This window comes from Oncorhynchus keta, chromosome 19 (assembly GCF_023373465.1).
Source record: "Oncorhynchus keta strain PuntledgeMale-10-30-2019 chromosome 19, Oket_V2, whole genome shotgun sequence".
Lineage (NCBI taxonomy): Eukaryota > Metazoa > Chordata > Actinopteri > Salmoniformes > Salmonidae > Oncorhynchus > Oncorhynchus keta.
Genome location: NC_068439.1, coordinates 41777017 through 41795405, shown reverse-complemented (window position 1 = coordinate 41795405; position 18389 = coordinate 41777017). Strand labels below are relative to the sequence as shown.

General features: G+C 45.0%; 1 protein-coding gene across 6 annotated transcripts in view; it reads left to right on the top strand.

The window, feature by feature from the left end:
• Positions 1-18389, top strand: part of LOC118397695 (RNA-binding motif, single-stranded-interacting protein 3-like) — a 348179-nt gene that overhangs the window by 258315 nt on the left and 71475 nt on the right. For all 6 annotated transcript variants that reach the window (XM_052470599.1, XM_052470597.1, XM_052470596.1 and 3 more), the window contains one exon: positions 16463-16620. In XM_052470599.1, the coding sequence (XP_052326559.1) occupies positions 16463-16620 (158 nt within the window). The remainder of the gene's footprint in view (positions 1-16462; positions 16621-18389) is intronic.

The following is an 18389-nucleotide window of genomic DNA, read 5'->3' as shown; positions in this document are numbered from 1 at the left end:
TTGGGCTAAAGCAAGCCAGTGAAAAAACAACGCCAGTGGAATTTAATGAGTTTGGCGGTGTCCGGGGAGTCCGCGGCTCGTGCCTGCGTGCTAATTATGCTCGGTAACTAACAGAGAGTTAGGGAGCATCAGTGGAAGACAAATGCGCTGAGCAGTCGTCAACCAAGCAAGGAGGAAACAAAAGAGCTGTATAGACAAACAACACATTCTAATCCACATGGAGACACCCACAGAGGAGCAGGGAGGAGGTGGACTACTCAGTGTTCACTTCCTGTGTTGTGTGTTCTCTTTAACACCCCCATGCTAATAGATCAGCGATGAAAGGCAGGATGAGACATACATGCGGTTTAAATGAGACAGTGCCGATGAGACGTACACAGTGATAGGGAGTGAACCTGACAAAGATCTCTCGTGATAGAACACGTGATGGAAACAAGCACCAGGAAATGTTTTGTAAGAGGGTCAGTGAGTAGGAGTCAGGAGGTAATTGAATCAACCTTTTGGTGACTTCCCTTTGTCACAGCTCTTTAGCTGGGTAAACAAACACACTAACTGACACGTAAACACCCCCACCTCCCACTGGACTCGACACTGCTACACTGCCCCCTGCTGGTGAGGAGGACAGCTGAGTTGCATGACCCTGTGGTTCAGTGGAACTGACAAGGGCCCTGTTTGCTTCCAGTGTGTCTCTCCTTCATTAAGTCCCCATCGCCTGCAGGGAATCCACACTCTGCGTCCCACGCCTCAGTGGCCACACAACAGCACACAAACAGAAGACAATCAGACCGATTTTCTACAGAATGAAACCTGCCTGGGTTGTTGCTCTCCCTTGCCAACTGGGGAGGAAATATGCTTTTGGCAGGGTTTATATTATACTTGCCCTCGCTTTTAACCTTCAATATTACGCCCTCGTGTCAGCAAGTGTGTATATCCACTTTTCATCATTCCATGTACAGATATCACACCCATTTCAAGTTTTCATCATGTGTAGATATCAAACTAATAGTCCCTCCAGTCTGCTGCCTGAAATCTGCATGCATACAGTGACTGTGATACCATGCGTGCTTGAGTGTCAAATGAGAGGATTACATCTCCATGAATTAGAGCAATTAATTCAATTGAGCTCATGTATATGTATTGTGTGTTTAGGTAATTGAAATCATGCCTTTACCTGGCATGCTGGCTGAACATTTTGCCGACATACGACAACACTCAAACCTTTTTTGTGTGTGTGTGTGTGTGTATATATATATATGTTTGCCTCGCTGTGTTTAAAGGAATCCTGGCCATGTTATTAAATGCCAGGACAACAGAATGTGTGACTGCAGGACTGCACCGGCCTCTTCTGCTCTCCTCTCCTGTTCACCTTTTCCAGCTGATTTTCCGTGCAGAAAAGCCCTGTAATCCCGTTTGCATTCCTTTCCCACTTCCAATTAGTGTAATTATAGCAGCGGGGGATGTGGGGGCGTTGCGTCGCATGCACCCTGTAGGCAGACAGCAGGCGCACTAATGCAGCTAGCACACAGCAGTCACATGAGGCCATACCACTGGAATCAACACAACAACCGCACGTTCTGTTAGGCTGTAGGCTATAGCAGTAATGGTAGAGAGACAACGGGAAAGGCACTTGACAGGGTGTGGTGAAAAAGTATGCTATGGGCGTTGATCGTTATCCCTTTATCTTTGTGTTGGGTCTTGTAAATGGACACGGTGTCACCAATCATGGTTGACACCTGTTAGCCCCCAAAGCCTCCTCTGATGTCATCACACGGTGACACAATCACTCATGCCTGCTGCCAGGGTGCGAGTCATGGGGCTAACATTTACTGTACTACCGGGTACAGTAAAGCAAGTTGACGTTTTTGATCTGGTGGCAGCCTCCCAGGTCCTAAACATTGCTGGTTTACCAATTGACCAACTTTAGCAATTCTCCTCATTCTTAATCCCATTGTCCCAGTCAAGAGATGTATAGTGTGACTCTACAATGCAAATCAAAGAAGAATATTCTGGAAGTATTTTACAAGTCTTCACAGGGGCTGAAACATTACATTTGCTTGTTTGTTTTTTACGCAGCAGCATAATAGGACCAGTTTTCTCCGCACGTTGTGGTGGAGATGAAAGGCCCGTTCAAGTGCTGTCTTCAAACAGCAGGCCTTGTTAATGATGCACACACACTTTGAATTAAGACCTCATTAGATGATGCCACGATAAAGGATTGATGAGTTTCCATTTTCTAACAAAGGCTTATTTACTGACGAATTGATAGAGTGTGTATAACAGTGAAATGCCTGCTTATGAGCCCTTTCAAACAATGCAGAGGGAAAAAAGAGAAATAGTAGAATTAAAAAAACAAATGATAAGTGGAGTACGTGGGAGCAGTATATGATATGTAAATTGTGGTATATCAGGTGCATCAAGAAAGCTATGTGGAGGCTTGGGGTAAAATGTTCAGTGTAGTTGGGCCAATTTTGTGTCTGGTGGATTGATTAGCACCTTAGATGTATGTTACTCATAACTCATTGAATGCCAATACCCCAATTTGTGGAGAATAATGTGCAATTCAAAATAGAGATCACTTCACTCTTCCAGACAATTGTAAAGTGTTGCCGAAGTGTGTGACATCACAATGAAATGAGCACAGTCTCACCGCTCTCCTCCTTGACCCCTGACCTCAGTTCAAGACTACCTCACTTAGAGAGCATCTGTCCCAACCTTCCCTCTATCCTCCACCGAGGACCAGAGGTCCCTAACTATGTCTCTTTACACACTGTGATCTGGACGTTCGCGTCCCGTCTCCATCACGACCAATTTGTCTCGACGCTTTTAATGTCGCAGGGTCGCTAAACGTGAGCCCTTCCGTCATGCATGCGTCTTCACACACACACACACACACACACACACACACACACACACACACACACACACACACACACACACACACACACACACACACACACACACACACACACACACACACACACACTGTTGTTGAGACGTGGGGAGATCTCAGTGAGACACAAGGGTGGGTCGTTAAGTTTGTTAGTTCACTCAGTGTATCATCAGCGTCCGTGACAAACACATTATCTATCTCCTCCAGCCTCTAACAGCACTACTTCTCTTACAGCCCATTTATATGCTAATTAGACTGTTACAAGCAGCCGTCCGGCCCCTCAACACAGGTCATCTGGTGCTAATGAGCCAATGAGACACTACAGCCATACAGCAACAATGATATCATGTCGGTCTGATTCTGTATGAAGAAATGTGGCGCTTTGATGTTGACACAGGGAAATTGCAAGTAAGTATTAGTTTGGTCAATTTGGCGTGTTATCACGAGTTATACAGATCTGACTGACTCTGATTCCGTCATCGGTTTCGGGTCTGAAGTGACTGTTATCCTCTGGGACCCCTTTACACATTTTGTTCTGTACCCAAATCAATTCAATATTTTGATTTGAATTATAACTGTGACAAAAGTCCTAGGTTCTACATACACTAGATTCGACAACGGCGCCGCAGTACGTCAGCTGATATTGTAATGCGTTCTGACTGCCAGCGTGCAAACAGATAACTTCCGTTATGACATTTTTATTGCTTCTCTGTTTGGGCCTCAAAATCATTTTTCAAGATATGCATTTCAATATCTCAGGGCCTCAGTCATGCCTCATTCTCCAGTGCTCTTGTGTCACTGCTGGATATTGATGTGGCGGCGTGAAGCGTGCTATTTCTTTTCTCTTCCGTATGATGTTTGTGCCACGGTGAAGGCTTTATGTGCCAATCTCGGTGCTTGTGAGTGTCGGCACATTAGGGGAAAACAAATGAAGCTTTTAACTTGGCTTAGTTATTCTCTGCATGTTTACGAAACGGGAATAGAGCATAATGGTATTGGCTTTGCGGTGTAGAATTCCTAAGCGAGGATTGCATTTCTCCCAAGAGAGAACGTTTGTGGTTTGACGATACTGTGGCATCCAAAGTTGCTCATTGTTGCTTTCATGTTATATAACTAATACTGTAAGTCAGCTCAGGTGGTGTAAGTACAATGGTTAAACATGACTGTTCTTTACATACTGTATTCTAATGCAACCATGTTGCAGAATAACCTCTTCCTGTGTGCCCGTTACTAAAAATACATATTGGTAAGCAGAAGTACCCCTTGTGTGTATGTTTAGTGTGCATGCATATGCATGTGTGTGAGTTATTGACTAAGTTTGCCTTCTGCCCTTGAGTAAACACTGAAGATCTTGGGGTCCACAATCTTAACATAGCCATGTGCTGGCAGACCGGCCAGCAGAAGGTTCTTTCAGACAAAACGCTTTGAAGTCTCTGATGTCCGCTGATGCGGATCATTTGACTCATCCACAATGGAGATGGCATGCATGGTGACTTTCTGAGCCTCGGACCCACTTTTAAGACATAACTTTTAAAATAAAGAAATATAGCCAACCGGCTCGATTCGGTCCTATGTAGCAAGATTTGTACATTTTTTGTTGTTGTACTTTTACCCTGTTTTCGACCCAATTTCATGATATCCAATTAGTAGTTAGTCTTGTCCCATTGCTGCAACTCCTCCAAAACACGACCCTGCCAAGCCGCACTACTTCTTGACACACTGCTCGCTGAACCTGGAAGCCAGCCGCACCAATGTGTCGGGGGAAACCACGTCCAGCTGGCGACTGAGGTCAGCTTGCAAGCGCCCGGCCCACCAGGAGGAGTCGCTAGATCGCGATGGGACAAGGAAATCCTGGCCGGCCAAACCCTCCCCTAATCAGGACGATGTTGGGCCAATTGTGCGCCGCCTCATGGATCTCCCGGTCACGACCGGCTGGGATTGAACCTGGGTCTGTAGTGATGCCTCAAGCACCGCGATGCAGTGCCTTAGACAGCTGCGCCACTCAGGAGAAAATTGTGTTTTTTTTACATTGGATAAATGTAGAGACTCAGAGCTAGAAAATTGTATATCATACACTGCAGTTGAGGAACAATGGGAACAATTTTCTAGCAATTCTTCTACATTACCTGTCTATATAAGGTCCCACAGTTGACAGTGCATGTCAGAGCAAAAACCAAGCCATGAGGTCAAAGGAATTGTCCGTAGAGCTCCAAGACAAGATTGTGTCGAGGCACAGATCTGGGGAAGGGTACCAAAACATTTCTGCAGCTTTGAATGTCCCCAAGAACACAGTGGCCTCGATCATTCTTAACTGGAAGAAGTTTGGAGCCACCAAGACTCTTCCTAGAGCCCGCTGCACAGCCAAACTGAGCAATCAGGAGAGAAGGGCCTTGGTCAGGGAAGTGAACAAGAACCCGATGGTCACTCTGACAGAGCTCCAGAGTTCCCCTGCAGAGATGGGAGAACCTTCCAGAAGGACAACTGTCTCTGCAGCACTTCACCCATCAGGCCTTTGTGGTAGAGTGGCCAGACGGAAGCCATTCCTCAGTAAAAGGCAAATGGCAGCCCACTTGGTGTTTGCCAAAAGGCACCTAAAGCCTCTCAGACCATGAGAAACAAGATTCTCTGGTCTGATGAAACAAAGATTGAACTATTTGGCCTGCATGCCAAGCATCACATCTGGAGGAAACCTGGCACCATCCCTGCGGTGAAGCATGGTGGTCGGCGCTATGGGGATGTTTTTTCAGCGACAGACTACGAGACAAGGATCGTGGCAAAGATGAACAGGGGAAAGTCAAAAGAGATCCTTGATGAAAACCTGCTCCAGAGCACTCAGGACTTCAGACTAGGGCGAAGGTTCATCTTCCAACAGGATAACGACCCTAAGCATACAGTGTAGACAACGCAGAAGTGACTTCGGGCTAAGCCTCTGAATGTCCTTGAGTGGCCCTGAAACCGATCTAACATCTTTGGAGAAACCTGACAATAGCTGTGCAGCAGCAGTCCTCATCCAACCTGACGGAGCTTGAGAGGATCTGCAGAGAAGAATGGGAGAAACTCCACAAATACAGGTGTGTGAAGCTTGTAGCGTGATACTCAAGAAGACCTGAGGCTGTAATCACTGCCAAAGGTGCTTCAAAGTACTGAGTAAAGGGTCCGAATACTTATGTAAATGTGATATTTTCATTTAATTTAAAAATATATATAAAATATATATTTAAAAATATATATAAATGAGCAAAAATGTCTAAAAACCTGTTTTTGCCTTGTCATAGAATAAGGCTGTAAAGTAACAAAATGTGGGAAAAGTGACATGTCCGGTGAGTGTGCAGGCCATGGAAGAACTGGGACATTTTCAGCTTCCAGGATTTGTGTACAGATCCTTGCGACATGGGACTGTGCATTATCATTTTTGCCATCAATAAAATGCAGTTGTGTTCATTGTCTGTAGCTTGTCTGTCCATAACACAACCTCACCGCCACCATGGGGCACTCTGTTCACAACATTTACATCAGCAAACCGCTCGCCCACACAATGCCATACACGTGGTCTGTGGTTGTCAGGCCGGTTGGACATACTGTCAAATTCTCTAAAATGATGTTGGAGGCGGCTTATGGTAGAGAAATTAACATAAAATTATCTGGCAACCGCTCTGGTGGACATTCCTGCAGTCACCATGCCAATTGCACACTCCCTCAACTTGAGACATCTGTGGCATTGTGTTGTGTGACAAAACTGCACATTTTAAAGTGGCCTTTTTATTGTCCCCAGCACAAGGTGCACCTGTGTAATGATCATGCTGTTTAATCAGCATCTTGATATGCCACACCTGTCATGTCACATGATTATCTTGGCAAAGGAGAAATGTTCACTAACCGGGATGTAAACAAATTGGTGCACAACATTTGAGAGAAATACGCTTTTTGTGCATCTTTTATTTCAGCTCATGAAACAGGAAGGGCTTTGTAGTCATTTGATACTCAAGGCAACAGAGCATCTCAATCTTCCCCGATCTGTGAGATAAAATAGACATTTATATATCAGTAGATATTTCTACGCAGAAATATGAAGACCCCATTTTATACGGTATCAACACATTTTGATTACCATGAACTGGAATGCCTGGATCATACAGTCAATGTAGGGAAAGATATACCACCACAATCTCTGCTCCTTTGTTGAAGATGAGGTTTTCTGAGCTGAATAGAAGGGATGGTGAGATGGGAGGTAGAAATTGAGAATGAGAATCCAAGCTGGCTAGGTTATCTAGGCCGAGACCGGTGCCCTCTCTGAGTGAATCATCAATAATTTACAGTCATGGCTCCCGACGGCGTGTCGTAGGAGAGGTCCCCTCCTGGTCAACACAGAAATCAAACACCATCTAGCAACACGCCCTAAACGAGTCTAAACGAATGACCGCCTGCCAAATGACGTCATGAACAGGACTTCAATCTCCCAAAATGATATCATAATTGATGCATTAGACCTGAGAAGGAGAAATGCATTTACCAAGAACACAATGAGCTGTTGTAGCAACACTGTCATGGGGGGAAATACTGTAAGCGCATTATGTCAATGGCGGAGAGTTTAGTGATGTTATTCAATCTTGGGAGATGAGGAAGCATCCTGATTGTGGACATTATTGGACTTAATGAGACCAACCTAGGAATTTGATCAAAAAATGTATTTTGTCTGCCTGTTTAAGTCATAGCCTGTGTGTCTTCTTAAGGAAGAGAGTTGAGGCCGTCCAGGACACTGTGCCCATCTTCTTCCATGTTAATAATGGATTTTTGATATGAGCTCCACATGAAATTTTAATCTCTGGAATATTAGCTCACCGAGGGAGACACAAAATCTAATCAGTGGCCGTGATTAAGCGCGGGTGAAGCACATATCGACCCATTTTAAATTCACATGAACCCTTCATAAAAATGTATGAGGCTCGGCACTGACGGCTGCCGTGATTTTAGAGGTGTTATGTCTGTTTTACTGGGAAAAGGTGTGATCTTCTCCCACGTACATGCCTGTGTAAAGGAGAACATGGGGGAGAGAGAGGTAGCAAGTCTGTGGGTTCCCTTCATCTGGTTAATATAGTTGTCATACCAGTGAGCTAATGTAAAGGTTTGTGTGTAGATTAAGATATGTTTTAAATGTATGTTGAACGTGGACTAATATTCTTAAACAGATTGCTAATGATACAGCTTTTCTACTACATATACATACATTTTGCATACACATTTTACGTGGTACTTTTATATAAAGCAGTCACATAGCAATATAATGTAAATACATACATAGCAATGTAATGTAAATGAATATGTGAATGACCAAACATAAGCTGTTTAATCCTGCTCCTCAGCCACTCTCAGCCCACCCCACCCATCACCGTAGACCACGCTCATTCGGTTTCCATGTGCCATATACTTTTCAATTGTGCTGTGATGTTTTACATCATTTTTGAACATTTCCAATTGTGCATTATCCACAGATTGTGCGCTAAAGAGGAAAACCTTTCCTACCAGTATTATTATATTATTTATTGACTGACTGTGGCTTTCCAAATTGCCCAACACTGCTGTTTGTGAGCTTAATTTAGTATGTTGTGATTTTTTTTACCAGAATAAATGATCCATTGATTCTGGTGTGTGTTTGCTTTCTCTTACGTACATGCAGCACAACCGCATGACACGCCGTGGCACATTCCAACACCCTGTTTGCCAACCCCAAACTATCTCTGCCCGATGAATAATTTACCACCCAACCCAGGATGCCAACCCAGCCCACCTCCCGCCTGGATTGTGCCTCTTAGCCTTAAACAAAGCCCTTGCTTCCTGACTGGCTGACAGTGTGCGGAAATCCTTAATAATGTATCACCACCTCTTGTTCCCTCAAAGGCATCTAACATCTTCAGCAGATTAGAATATATAACAGTACCAGCTACCTATTTTACATAAGTGGCAATAAACCATATTCCTATGCATTTGTCAAGGGGCACAGTGCTGTGGTGGTACCGGGTGAGTTCATGCAATTAAAGAGTGTGAATAAGTGTTAAGGTACACGCAACTAAACACCTTGGTGCCTCGGCGGGGTCGGTCGTACCCAACTAAGCTGCCGTTGACATAGATTGTCGCAGGAAGTGAAAGAACGCTAGGTCGGTAATTCATGTGAGACATTAGACTCAGTTCCGTAGCAACATATGCTAATTTTAGGACAGGTTCTGTGGCGGAGTGGAGTGGTGGATTAGCAGAATGAAACAAACTGTCATCGAGGTGAACGCAAAGGTGGCGCTTTTGACTCTGGTGAATGGTCAGTAATAGACTGCGTCCAGACTTACTGCGCAATTACATTGCATTTCATTGGCATAATGGCACGAGCAGTTAACGGATCGATTGCGTTGTATGTCAGATCAGGGGCAGAAAGGAGAGAAAGAAAGAAGGGGTAAAAGGGATGGAAAGAAAACCAAACTTCTGCGGCCGTTTTTGCTATCGCCTCGTTGTTGCTGTGTTATAGTCTTGCAGTTATGACTTAATATCAGGCAGGCAGTTTAGGATCTGTTTGTTTTTAACGTGCCGTAATTGAAAGGAAATGGCCGACTTGGGGACATCTCTTCTACGTCTCATCTCTTTGCATGAATTCTGGGATGTGGGTTTTGGTAGCCTTAGTGTGGAGCATAGGGACATCGCGTGCTCTCACTCGCTCTCGCTCTCTCTCCGTGGATGTGAGTGCATGTGCGTGCATTGATGCATGAGTGCTAATGTGTGTGTTTGCGGGAGGGGGGTTGGTGGTGATATCTGTACTCTCACATGCTCACAGAATTCCATAGCGCCCTCTTAAGGACCTAAATCCCCTCAAACACACGCTTAACACATGTAGCTCTGTATCCCTCGTCCCTCGTCCCCCTTCACCCCCTTACTATCCCCTCTGTGTGGCTGTCGAGAGTGTGGACAGTGCAGCGGGCAGACAGGGAAAGTGTCGGCTTGGACGTGCTTGACAACAGAACCTTCAAAGGCAGGTGGCTTGATCCCAACATTCGGGGAGGAGGGGGGGCTATCGCTGGGAGCAGAAGAGGGCTCATCAAAGAACCTGTCTGACTGACAGTTATTTGTACTGCTGCTTTTTTTTGTCTCTGGTTCCTTCTGACTCCTGACAAATTAAACCCGGGGCTGCTTTTGAACTGAGGGGGATGTATTCGTCCGCTTTCTCACACGCCCTCTCCTTCTCTCCCGTCTCACCCTTTGCCTGTCTCCCTCTCTATATCATGCCCATTCCCCACCTGGTTGGTGGAGCTTTTATACGGGTACCACCGACCTGGGGTTCCACGATGAGCACTTAGAACACATTCTACTGTATTTTTCCCTCTGGCGACACATTTGAGAGAACTAAACACATATCCACACAAACAGAACTGTTTCGTTACTAATAGCCCTCCCCAGAAACACTATAGTCTTTGTTTTTAATTGCCCCCCCCCCCCAGCTACCGTTTTGGCGCCCTCCTGTGGCTGGGGGTCATCCGATCGCCTTGAGCTCCCTTACCCCCTTGAAGACAAGAAACTGCCGGCGCTCTGAAAACTAATCATGAGAGGCTGTAGAGCCAATTACCCAGCATGCTCTAATCCTCTCTTTCACTCTGAACAGGAAGGGGAGGGGAGGAGAGGGAGGGAAATCAGAGCACCAGTGTAGTGTCAAATACAGTGCCCCCAGTCAAGACGCACATCTGTCTGTCTCTTCTCGCTTTTATCATTTCAATGAATACAACCTGGATGGCCTGGAGGCAGATCGTGAGCACTGTTAATGTCTTTCTACTTAAGTACACTGCGAAGGCAACAAGGGCTTTCTTTTATGTGTCATATCTCTCTCCATGTCAAATCAGAGCTCATCCTCTCTCTCCCCTCCCTCTTTCTCGTTCACTCTTCTTCCCCTATAATGAGGTAATTTTCATTGAAATTACACTGAGGTAAACAGAGCAGCCCTTAATATGAGAGAGGCTGTTGGCTCAGGCGTGGCGTGCCATCCGTCATCCCCATCAAAGAGCCCTCACAGCCTGCAGGCGTTCCATTAACCTTCTATAGCACAGCTCAATGGCAAGAGGATGCTTCGTCAAGGCCCCAGCAAGCAACGACTCACACACACACACACACACACACTTAGACATACAAACACACACACACCCGCTCATCCTCATACCCTTGCATATGCACACATACACTGGTACACACATTATGACATGCACTTAGACAAACAAACACACACAGTCGCCTCGATTACTGTTTCATTTACGGCCCGACAGCTGAGCATGTGCATTGTCTAACTATGTGAATCAGTGTCTGCCTTAATGTTGAATTTAGCATATCTGACATAATTCTGAATACTGGCCTTCTGGAAATCAATGGGCTTTTATGGAATAAAACGGTATAGAAGTCGATTTAATTAAGAGTTGGAAGCTCACTTTGTACTACCTCCATTACGTTAAACCCACCAATAACTCATGAATACACTGGAAATGTAAAACATACTTTAGCAACTTGAGTTCCTGGTTAGAAGACCAGTGTTTTCCTGTTTTTCCAGTATGGGTTTTTGTCCATGATGGGCTTTAATCTGATCCTACATGTCCTCTTCGATAAGACACTTAATCAGAGAAAGGACCGACAGTCGGACGGAACAAGACATCCAAGATAATTCCTGTGCTCTCTATCGATAACAAAGAGAGAGGGAGGAAGCAAAAAGAGAGGGAGGAAGCAAAAAGAGAGGGGGAGGAAGCAAAAAGAGATGGAGGAAGCTATAAGAGCGGGAGGAAGCAAAAAGAGAGGGGGAAGAAGCAAAGCAAAAAGAGAGGGGGAAGCAAAAAGAGGGGGGGTAGCAAAAAGAGGGGGGGAAGCAAAAAGAGGGGGGGAAGCAAAAAGAGGGGGGGAGCAAAAAGAGGGGGGGAAGCAAAAAGAGAGGGGGGAAGCCAAAAGAGAGGGGAAGAAAGCAAAAAGAGAGGGAGGAAGCAAAAAGAGATGGAGGAAGCTAAAAGAGAGAGGGATTAAGCATAAAAGGGACAGGGAGGAAGCACTGGGGAGTGGCTAAACATCTACACTGGACATTTTTACGATCCTCATCAGTCACAGTTTGTTCCGCCTACATCTGAACGAGGCCATTTTGAAACGTTAATTTCTGTTGATGTCTGAGTCGGGTTTTGTCATTCCTCTCTGTGGCTAAAGTGAAGTACCATCTATTGGGCGGCAGGTAGCCTAACTGTTAAGAGCGCTGGGCCAGTAACCGAAAGGTAGCTGGTTCAAATCCCCAAGCAGACTAGGTGAAAAATATGCAAGTGTGCCCATGAGCAAGGCACTTAACCCTACTTGCTCCTTCCTGTAGGTCGCTCTGGATAGGAGTGTCTGCTAAATTACTCAAATGTAAATGTATAGGTGTTAGCCCTCAGGGCTGCTAGCCTGTGCTAGCTGGTTAGCCTGCTAGCAGCACAACACAGCCGGCTCCCATTAAGTTAATGGGAAGAGGCTGCTGGTAAAGTGAATTCCTTGGCTGGTCATTATTCTCTGTGGCTAAAGTGAAGTATCATGTCTAGGTGTCAGCCCTCAGGGCTGCTAGCTAACCTGTTTGCCTGCTAGCTGTATCACAGCACACCTTTCTCCCATTCAGGAGAATAGAAGACGCTGCTGTTCAAATGTAAGCCTTGCCATGGCTGCTTGTACTCCAGTGTGGCCCTGTATACGGCGGGCTAAAGGGTGCGTTGAGATGTGCTGGTGGTTGTCCAGACTGGCCGTATTGGAGAGACGCTGTTGGCCTGCTGCCACCCTCTCTCCCTGGCGCTGCCCCGCCAGCTGTGCCCCCGCTAGCTAGAACCCTCAGGCGCTACAGACCACACGTTAGTGTAAACATACACACTCACTGGTGTACACACACACACTGACATAAAAATACCACACACACACACTCACAAGTTGGCATACATACACACACCCATACACGTGTACATGCACAAAGTATTCCTACCCCTTTTTTGTGTTGCAGCCTGAATTCAAAATGGATTACACACAATACCCCGATAATGGCAAAGTGAAATATCTCATTTACACACGGTAAGTATTCACACGCCTGAGTCAATACTGTGTAGAAGCAACTTTGGCAGCGATTACAGATGTAGTCTTTTTGGAGAAGTCTCTAACAGCTTTACAACACCATTACTGTTCTTCAAATTCTTTAAGCTCTGTCAAGATGATTGTTGATGATTGCTAGACGGACATTTTCAAGCCGATGTAGCCCTTTCCTGCAGTCAATGACCAAACGTGCCCTCTTTGGCCTCATGGGTGGAATGTTATTCAGATTTTTCATTATTATTATGAAATGACTCTTTTTTTTTAACTTTGAAAATCAGGTTTTTCTATGTCAAACAGTTTTGTTATATTTCAGTCTTCTGTGATGTACAGTTGAAGTCGGAAGTTTACATACACCTTAGCCAAATACCTTTAAACTCAGTTTTTCACAATTCCTGACATTTAATCCGAGTAAACATTCCCTGTCTTAGGTCAGTTAGGATCACCACTTTATTTTACGACTGTGAAATGTCAGAATAATAGTAGAGAGAATGATTTATTTCAGCTTTTATTTCTTTCATCACATTCCCAGTGGGTCAGAAGTTTACATACACTCAATTAGTATTTGGTAGCATTGCCTATAAATTGTTTAACTTAAACGTTTTGGATAGCCTTCCGCAAGCTTCCCACAGTAAATTGGGTGAATTATGGCCCATTCCTCCTAACAGAGCTGGTGTAACCGAGTCAGGTTTTGTAGGCCACCTTGCTCGCACACGCTTTTTCAATTCTGCCCACACATTTTCTATAGGATTGAGGTCAAGGCTTTCTGATGGCCACTCCAATACCTTGACTTTGTTGTCCTTAAGCCATTTTGCCACAACTTTGGAAGTATGCTTGGGGTCCATTGTCCATTTGAAAGACCCATTTGCGACCAAGCTTTAACTTCCTGACTGATGTCTTGAGATGTTGCTATCCACATAATTTTCATCCCTAATGATGCCATCTATTTTGTGAAGGGCACCAGTCCCTCCTGCAGCAAATCACCCCCACAACATGATGCTGCCACCCCCGTGCTTCACGGTTGGGATTGTGTCCTTTAGTTTGCAAGCCTCCCCTTTTCCTTCAAACATAACAATGGTCTTTATGGCCAAACAGTTCTATTTTTGTTTCATCAGACCAGAGGACATTTCTCCAAAAAGTACGATCTTTGTCCCCATGTGCAGTTACAAACCATAGTCTGGCTTTTTTATGGAGGTTTTGAAGTATTGGCTTCTTCCTTGCTGAGCGGCCTTTCAGGTTATGTCGATATAGAACTAGTTTTACTGTGGATATAGATACTTTTGTACCTGTTTCCTCCAGCATCATCACAAGGTCCTTTGCTGTTGTTCCGGGATTGATTTGCAATTTTCGCACCAAAGTACGTTCATCTCTAGGAGACAGAATGCATCTCCTTCCTGAGCGGTATGACAGCTGCGTGGTCCCATGGTGTTTATACTTGGGTACTATTGTTTGTACAGATGAACGTGGTACCTTCAGGCATTTGGAAATTGCTCCCAAGGATGAACCAGACTTGTGGAGGTCTACAATTGTTTTTCTGAGGTCTTGGCTGATTTCTTTTGATTTTCCCATGTTGCCAAGCAAAGAGGCACTTAGTTTGAAGGTAGGCCTTGAAATACATTCACAGGTACATCTCCAATTGACTCAAATGATGTCAACTAGCCTATCAGAAGCTTCTAAAGCCATGACATCATTTTCTGGAATTGTCCAAGCTGTTTAAAACCACAGTCAACTTAGCGTATGTAAACTTCTGACCCACTGGAATTGTGTTTCAGTGAAATAATCTGTCTGTAAACAATTGTTGGAAAAATGACTTGTGTCATGCACAAAGTAGATGTCCTAACCAACTTGCCAAACCTATAGTTTGTTAGCAAAAAATGTGTGGTGTATGTAAACTTCTGACTTCAACTGTATATCAAGTTTAATATTGGGATGCAAACTCAAAATTGAATACATTTCAGCTCTATATTTGACATGGTGTCTTCTTTTTTTTAAGCACATAACCATGAGTGTGAGGTGTATACTTTTTTATCAACGTAGATTTGTTTAAGACTATCAAGAATCACTCTGTGTGACCCTGATTTAGTCCACTGCAGTAAAAAGTTAAGTTAAAGCTGTAACAATGCCACTCAGGAACATTTACTGTTGTCTTGGTCAGGAACTCCCGTGTAGAATTGGCCTTGTGTTTTAGGTTATTGTCCTGCTGAAAGGTTAATCCGTCTACCAGTGTCTGATGGAAAAACAGACTGATCCAGGTGTTCCTATAGGATTATGCCTGTGCTTATTCCGTATTCCGTGTATTTGTATCCAAAATATCTCCCCAGTCCATGTCGATGACAAGCTTACCCATAACATGATGCAGCCACCACAATGCTTGAAAATATGAAGTGGTACTGAGTGATGAGTTCGGGTAAAGAGATGGGATAGTCATTCAAAAATCATGTTAAACCATTATTACACTGAATGAGTCCATGCAACTTATTATGCGATTTGTTAAGCTCATTTTTACTCCTGAACTTATTTAGGCTTGCCATAACAAAGAGGTTGAATATTTGATTGATGCAAGACATTTCACCTTTACATTTTTCATTCATTTCTTTAAAAATCAAAATTCCACTTTGACATTATGGGATATTGTGTGTAGATCAGTGACACAACATCTCAATTGAATACATTAATAATACATTAATACACAACAAAATGTGGAAAAAGGTGAGTGAATACTTTCTGAAGGCACTGTATTTATTATGTTAAATGTGTCCTTTATAGTGTCTAAATACATTTTCCACCTCTGGGATATTAAAGTTAATCTTATCCTACATTCCCTGGCATATTCTCACACACACACACACACACACACACACACACACACACACACACACACACACACACACACACACACACACACACACACACACACACACACACTCCACACACACACACACACACACACACACACACACACACACACACACACACACACACACACACACACACACACACACACACACACACACTCCACACTCCACACTCCAAACACCACACATACACCACACACACACACACACACACTGGCATGCATAGATTACTGGTACATATGCTGGCACACACATACAGTATTACCCACGTACACAGATTCCATTGCACAGATACAGTGTGCGTGACCACGCACACTGCTCGCATAGACGAGCATAGCAAAGCATGCTCTGACTGTGTGTGTGAATGTGTTTGTCATCATCGCGGAGACCAAGCTGTATCTGAGTTCACACAGAGTTGCCTGTGATGAAAGTTGTTTCGTGACAGCTCGCAAGGCACTGGTTGTACATATTTGAAGCGTAACTGACGCATTCTTTCTAACTCTCTATCTCTCTCTCTCGCTCTCTCTCCTTGTGTATCTTTGTTTCTGTATCATTCTTACGCCGTATTAACTGTTGAGACAATACCGTTTTTCAGAATCTGAATCGCGCTCTCCCTCCACAGCAACAGGAGCAGGACCCCACCAACCTGTACATCTCCAACCTGCCGGTGTCCATGGATGAGCAGGAGCTGGAGAACATGCTGAAGCCCTTCGGTCACGTCATCTCCACGCGGATACTGCGGGACGCCAACGGGGTCAGCAGAGGGGTCGGCTTCGCCAGGTATACCTGCTTGGAGCACACGCACTCCGTTGACAAGTGTTTTGAAGCCTGAAGGGTAGTGCCTGCCTGCGGCCTGTGGGTGTGGATGCGTGTGGGAGAGAGAAAAAGACACACGCATACACACGCTGCACATACTTTTGTTTGCACATCATCCGGCCGTTTGAGGCTATACTTTCCTCCTGTAAAACTTGAGAGTTGACCCTGCTATCCCTTCAAAGTCGTTTACGCCCCCCAACACAACAACACTCCCGGCTTGTTTACCCAGAGGAAGGTGTTGATGAGAACAATGACACCATCTTGCAGGGATTTCTCTTATTCAGCCCGTGCTGCAGTCCCCTCCTATTCCCCACTCTATTACAGCGGGTTACAGAAGGACAGGCAGGCAGACTCCGACAGACTAACGCGGACATATACACGCACGAACGTACACACACGGCTGTCACAGGCCACCTGTTCAAATGGGGGAGAAACAAAAACCGAAAGAGAAAGGCGAGGGTGTGTCCGAAATGGTACCCTACCACCTATATAGTTGATAGCTTCCCTGGGCTCTGGTCTGAAGCAGTGCACTAAATAGTCCCATACGGCCCCATCCATTTGAGACTCATTGGGTGTTGAGATAGAAGGCCCCAGCCTCTAGTCCACAGATGTTGAGGGACAGAGGGGCATTAGCGAGAGTAAACCTTGCTAAGTGTTTCTGCACTCCACCATTACTGTTATCAGAGCCCATTACTGGGGGCTTCGCCGCTAATCACTGTGGACAAGACCACCTGATGTCTTTAACCATCATGCATTGCTCCCTGCTTCACGCAGAGCAGCCAGGAAGAGGATGGGTGGCTGTCGGGAGCTCATCAGACCTGAAAGAGATAAGGAGGGGGGAGAAGGGAGATGAGAGAAAGAATGAGAAAAAGGTAGAAAAGAGAGAGAGAGAACAGGTTTTAATAGAGGGAGGGAGAAAGCGAACGGAGGGAGGTCGAGAAAGAGGATGGAGAGAAACAGAGTAGGTCATAAAGAGTAGTTGTCAGTCTGGGTCTGATCCAATTGCTCACAAGAGGGATACATTTTCCCAATTACAAATCAACCACTAGTTTCACTTGTGACAGAAGTTCGTTACCATATTGCATACAGTATAAAATCAATTCAAGTCCACACAGTGCCTATGGTAGGGCGATGGGTTGACTTAGTATTGCGTTAAAGAGAGAGGTTACCTCTGCAGACAGAGGGACCTGATCCACTTACACTACAGGACCCACTGCCAGAGAGAGAACGGTGGGGGGGGGGGGGGGGGTAACAGGGATGAAGACAGATGAGAAAGAAGACAGGTGAGAAAGATGGAGAGTAAAAAAATAGGTAAGAGGGGGGAAGAGATGGATAACAAAGAAATGGATGAAACATGTGACAAATATGGGGGGTAAAAAGAGGTAGATGCGTATGGAAAAGGGGGTGAAAGAAAAGGGAGAGAGAAAGGAAGGATGGAACAGAAAAAGAGAAGTACGAGAGCAAGACAGAAAGTAAAGAATGGCGGATGATAGCGGGGAAGGGGAAGCTAGTAAGTGATATAGAGTGAGAGATGGATCATAGACCCCTTCCTGGTACGTACATGTTTAGTTGATCAGTGGTCTGAGTCGGGGCGGAGGGAGGCGAGGGTTTAATACGATCTTACTTTGTTCTCTGTAAATGAGATGAGTCACAGTTGCACTGTGTGACTCCACTCCCTTCGTAACGCCACCCTTCCTGTTCCATGACACACGGACAGTCCGCTCTCTCTCCAG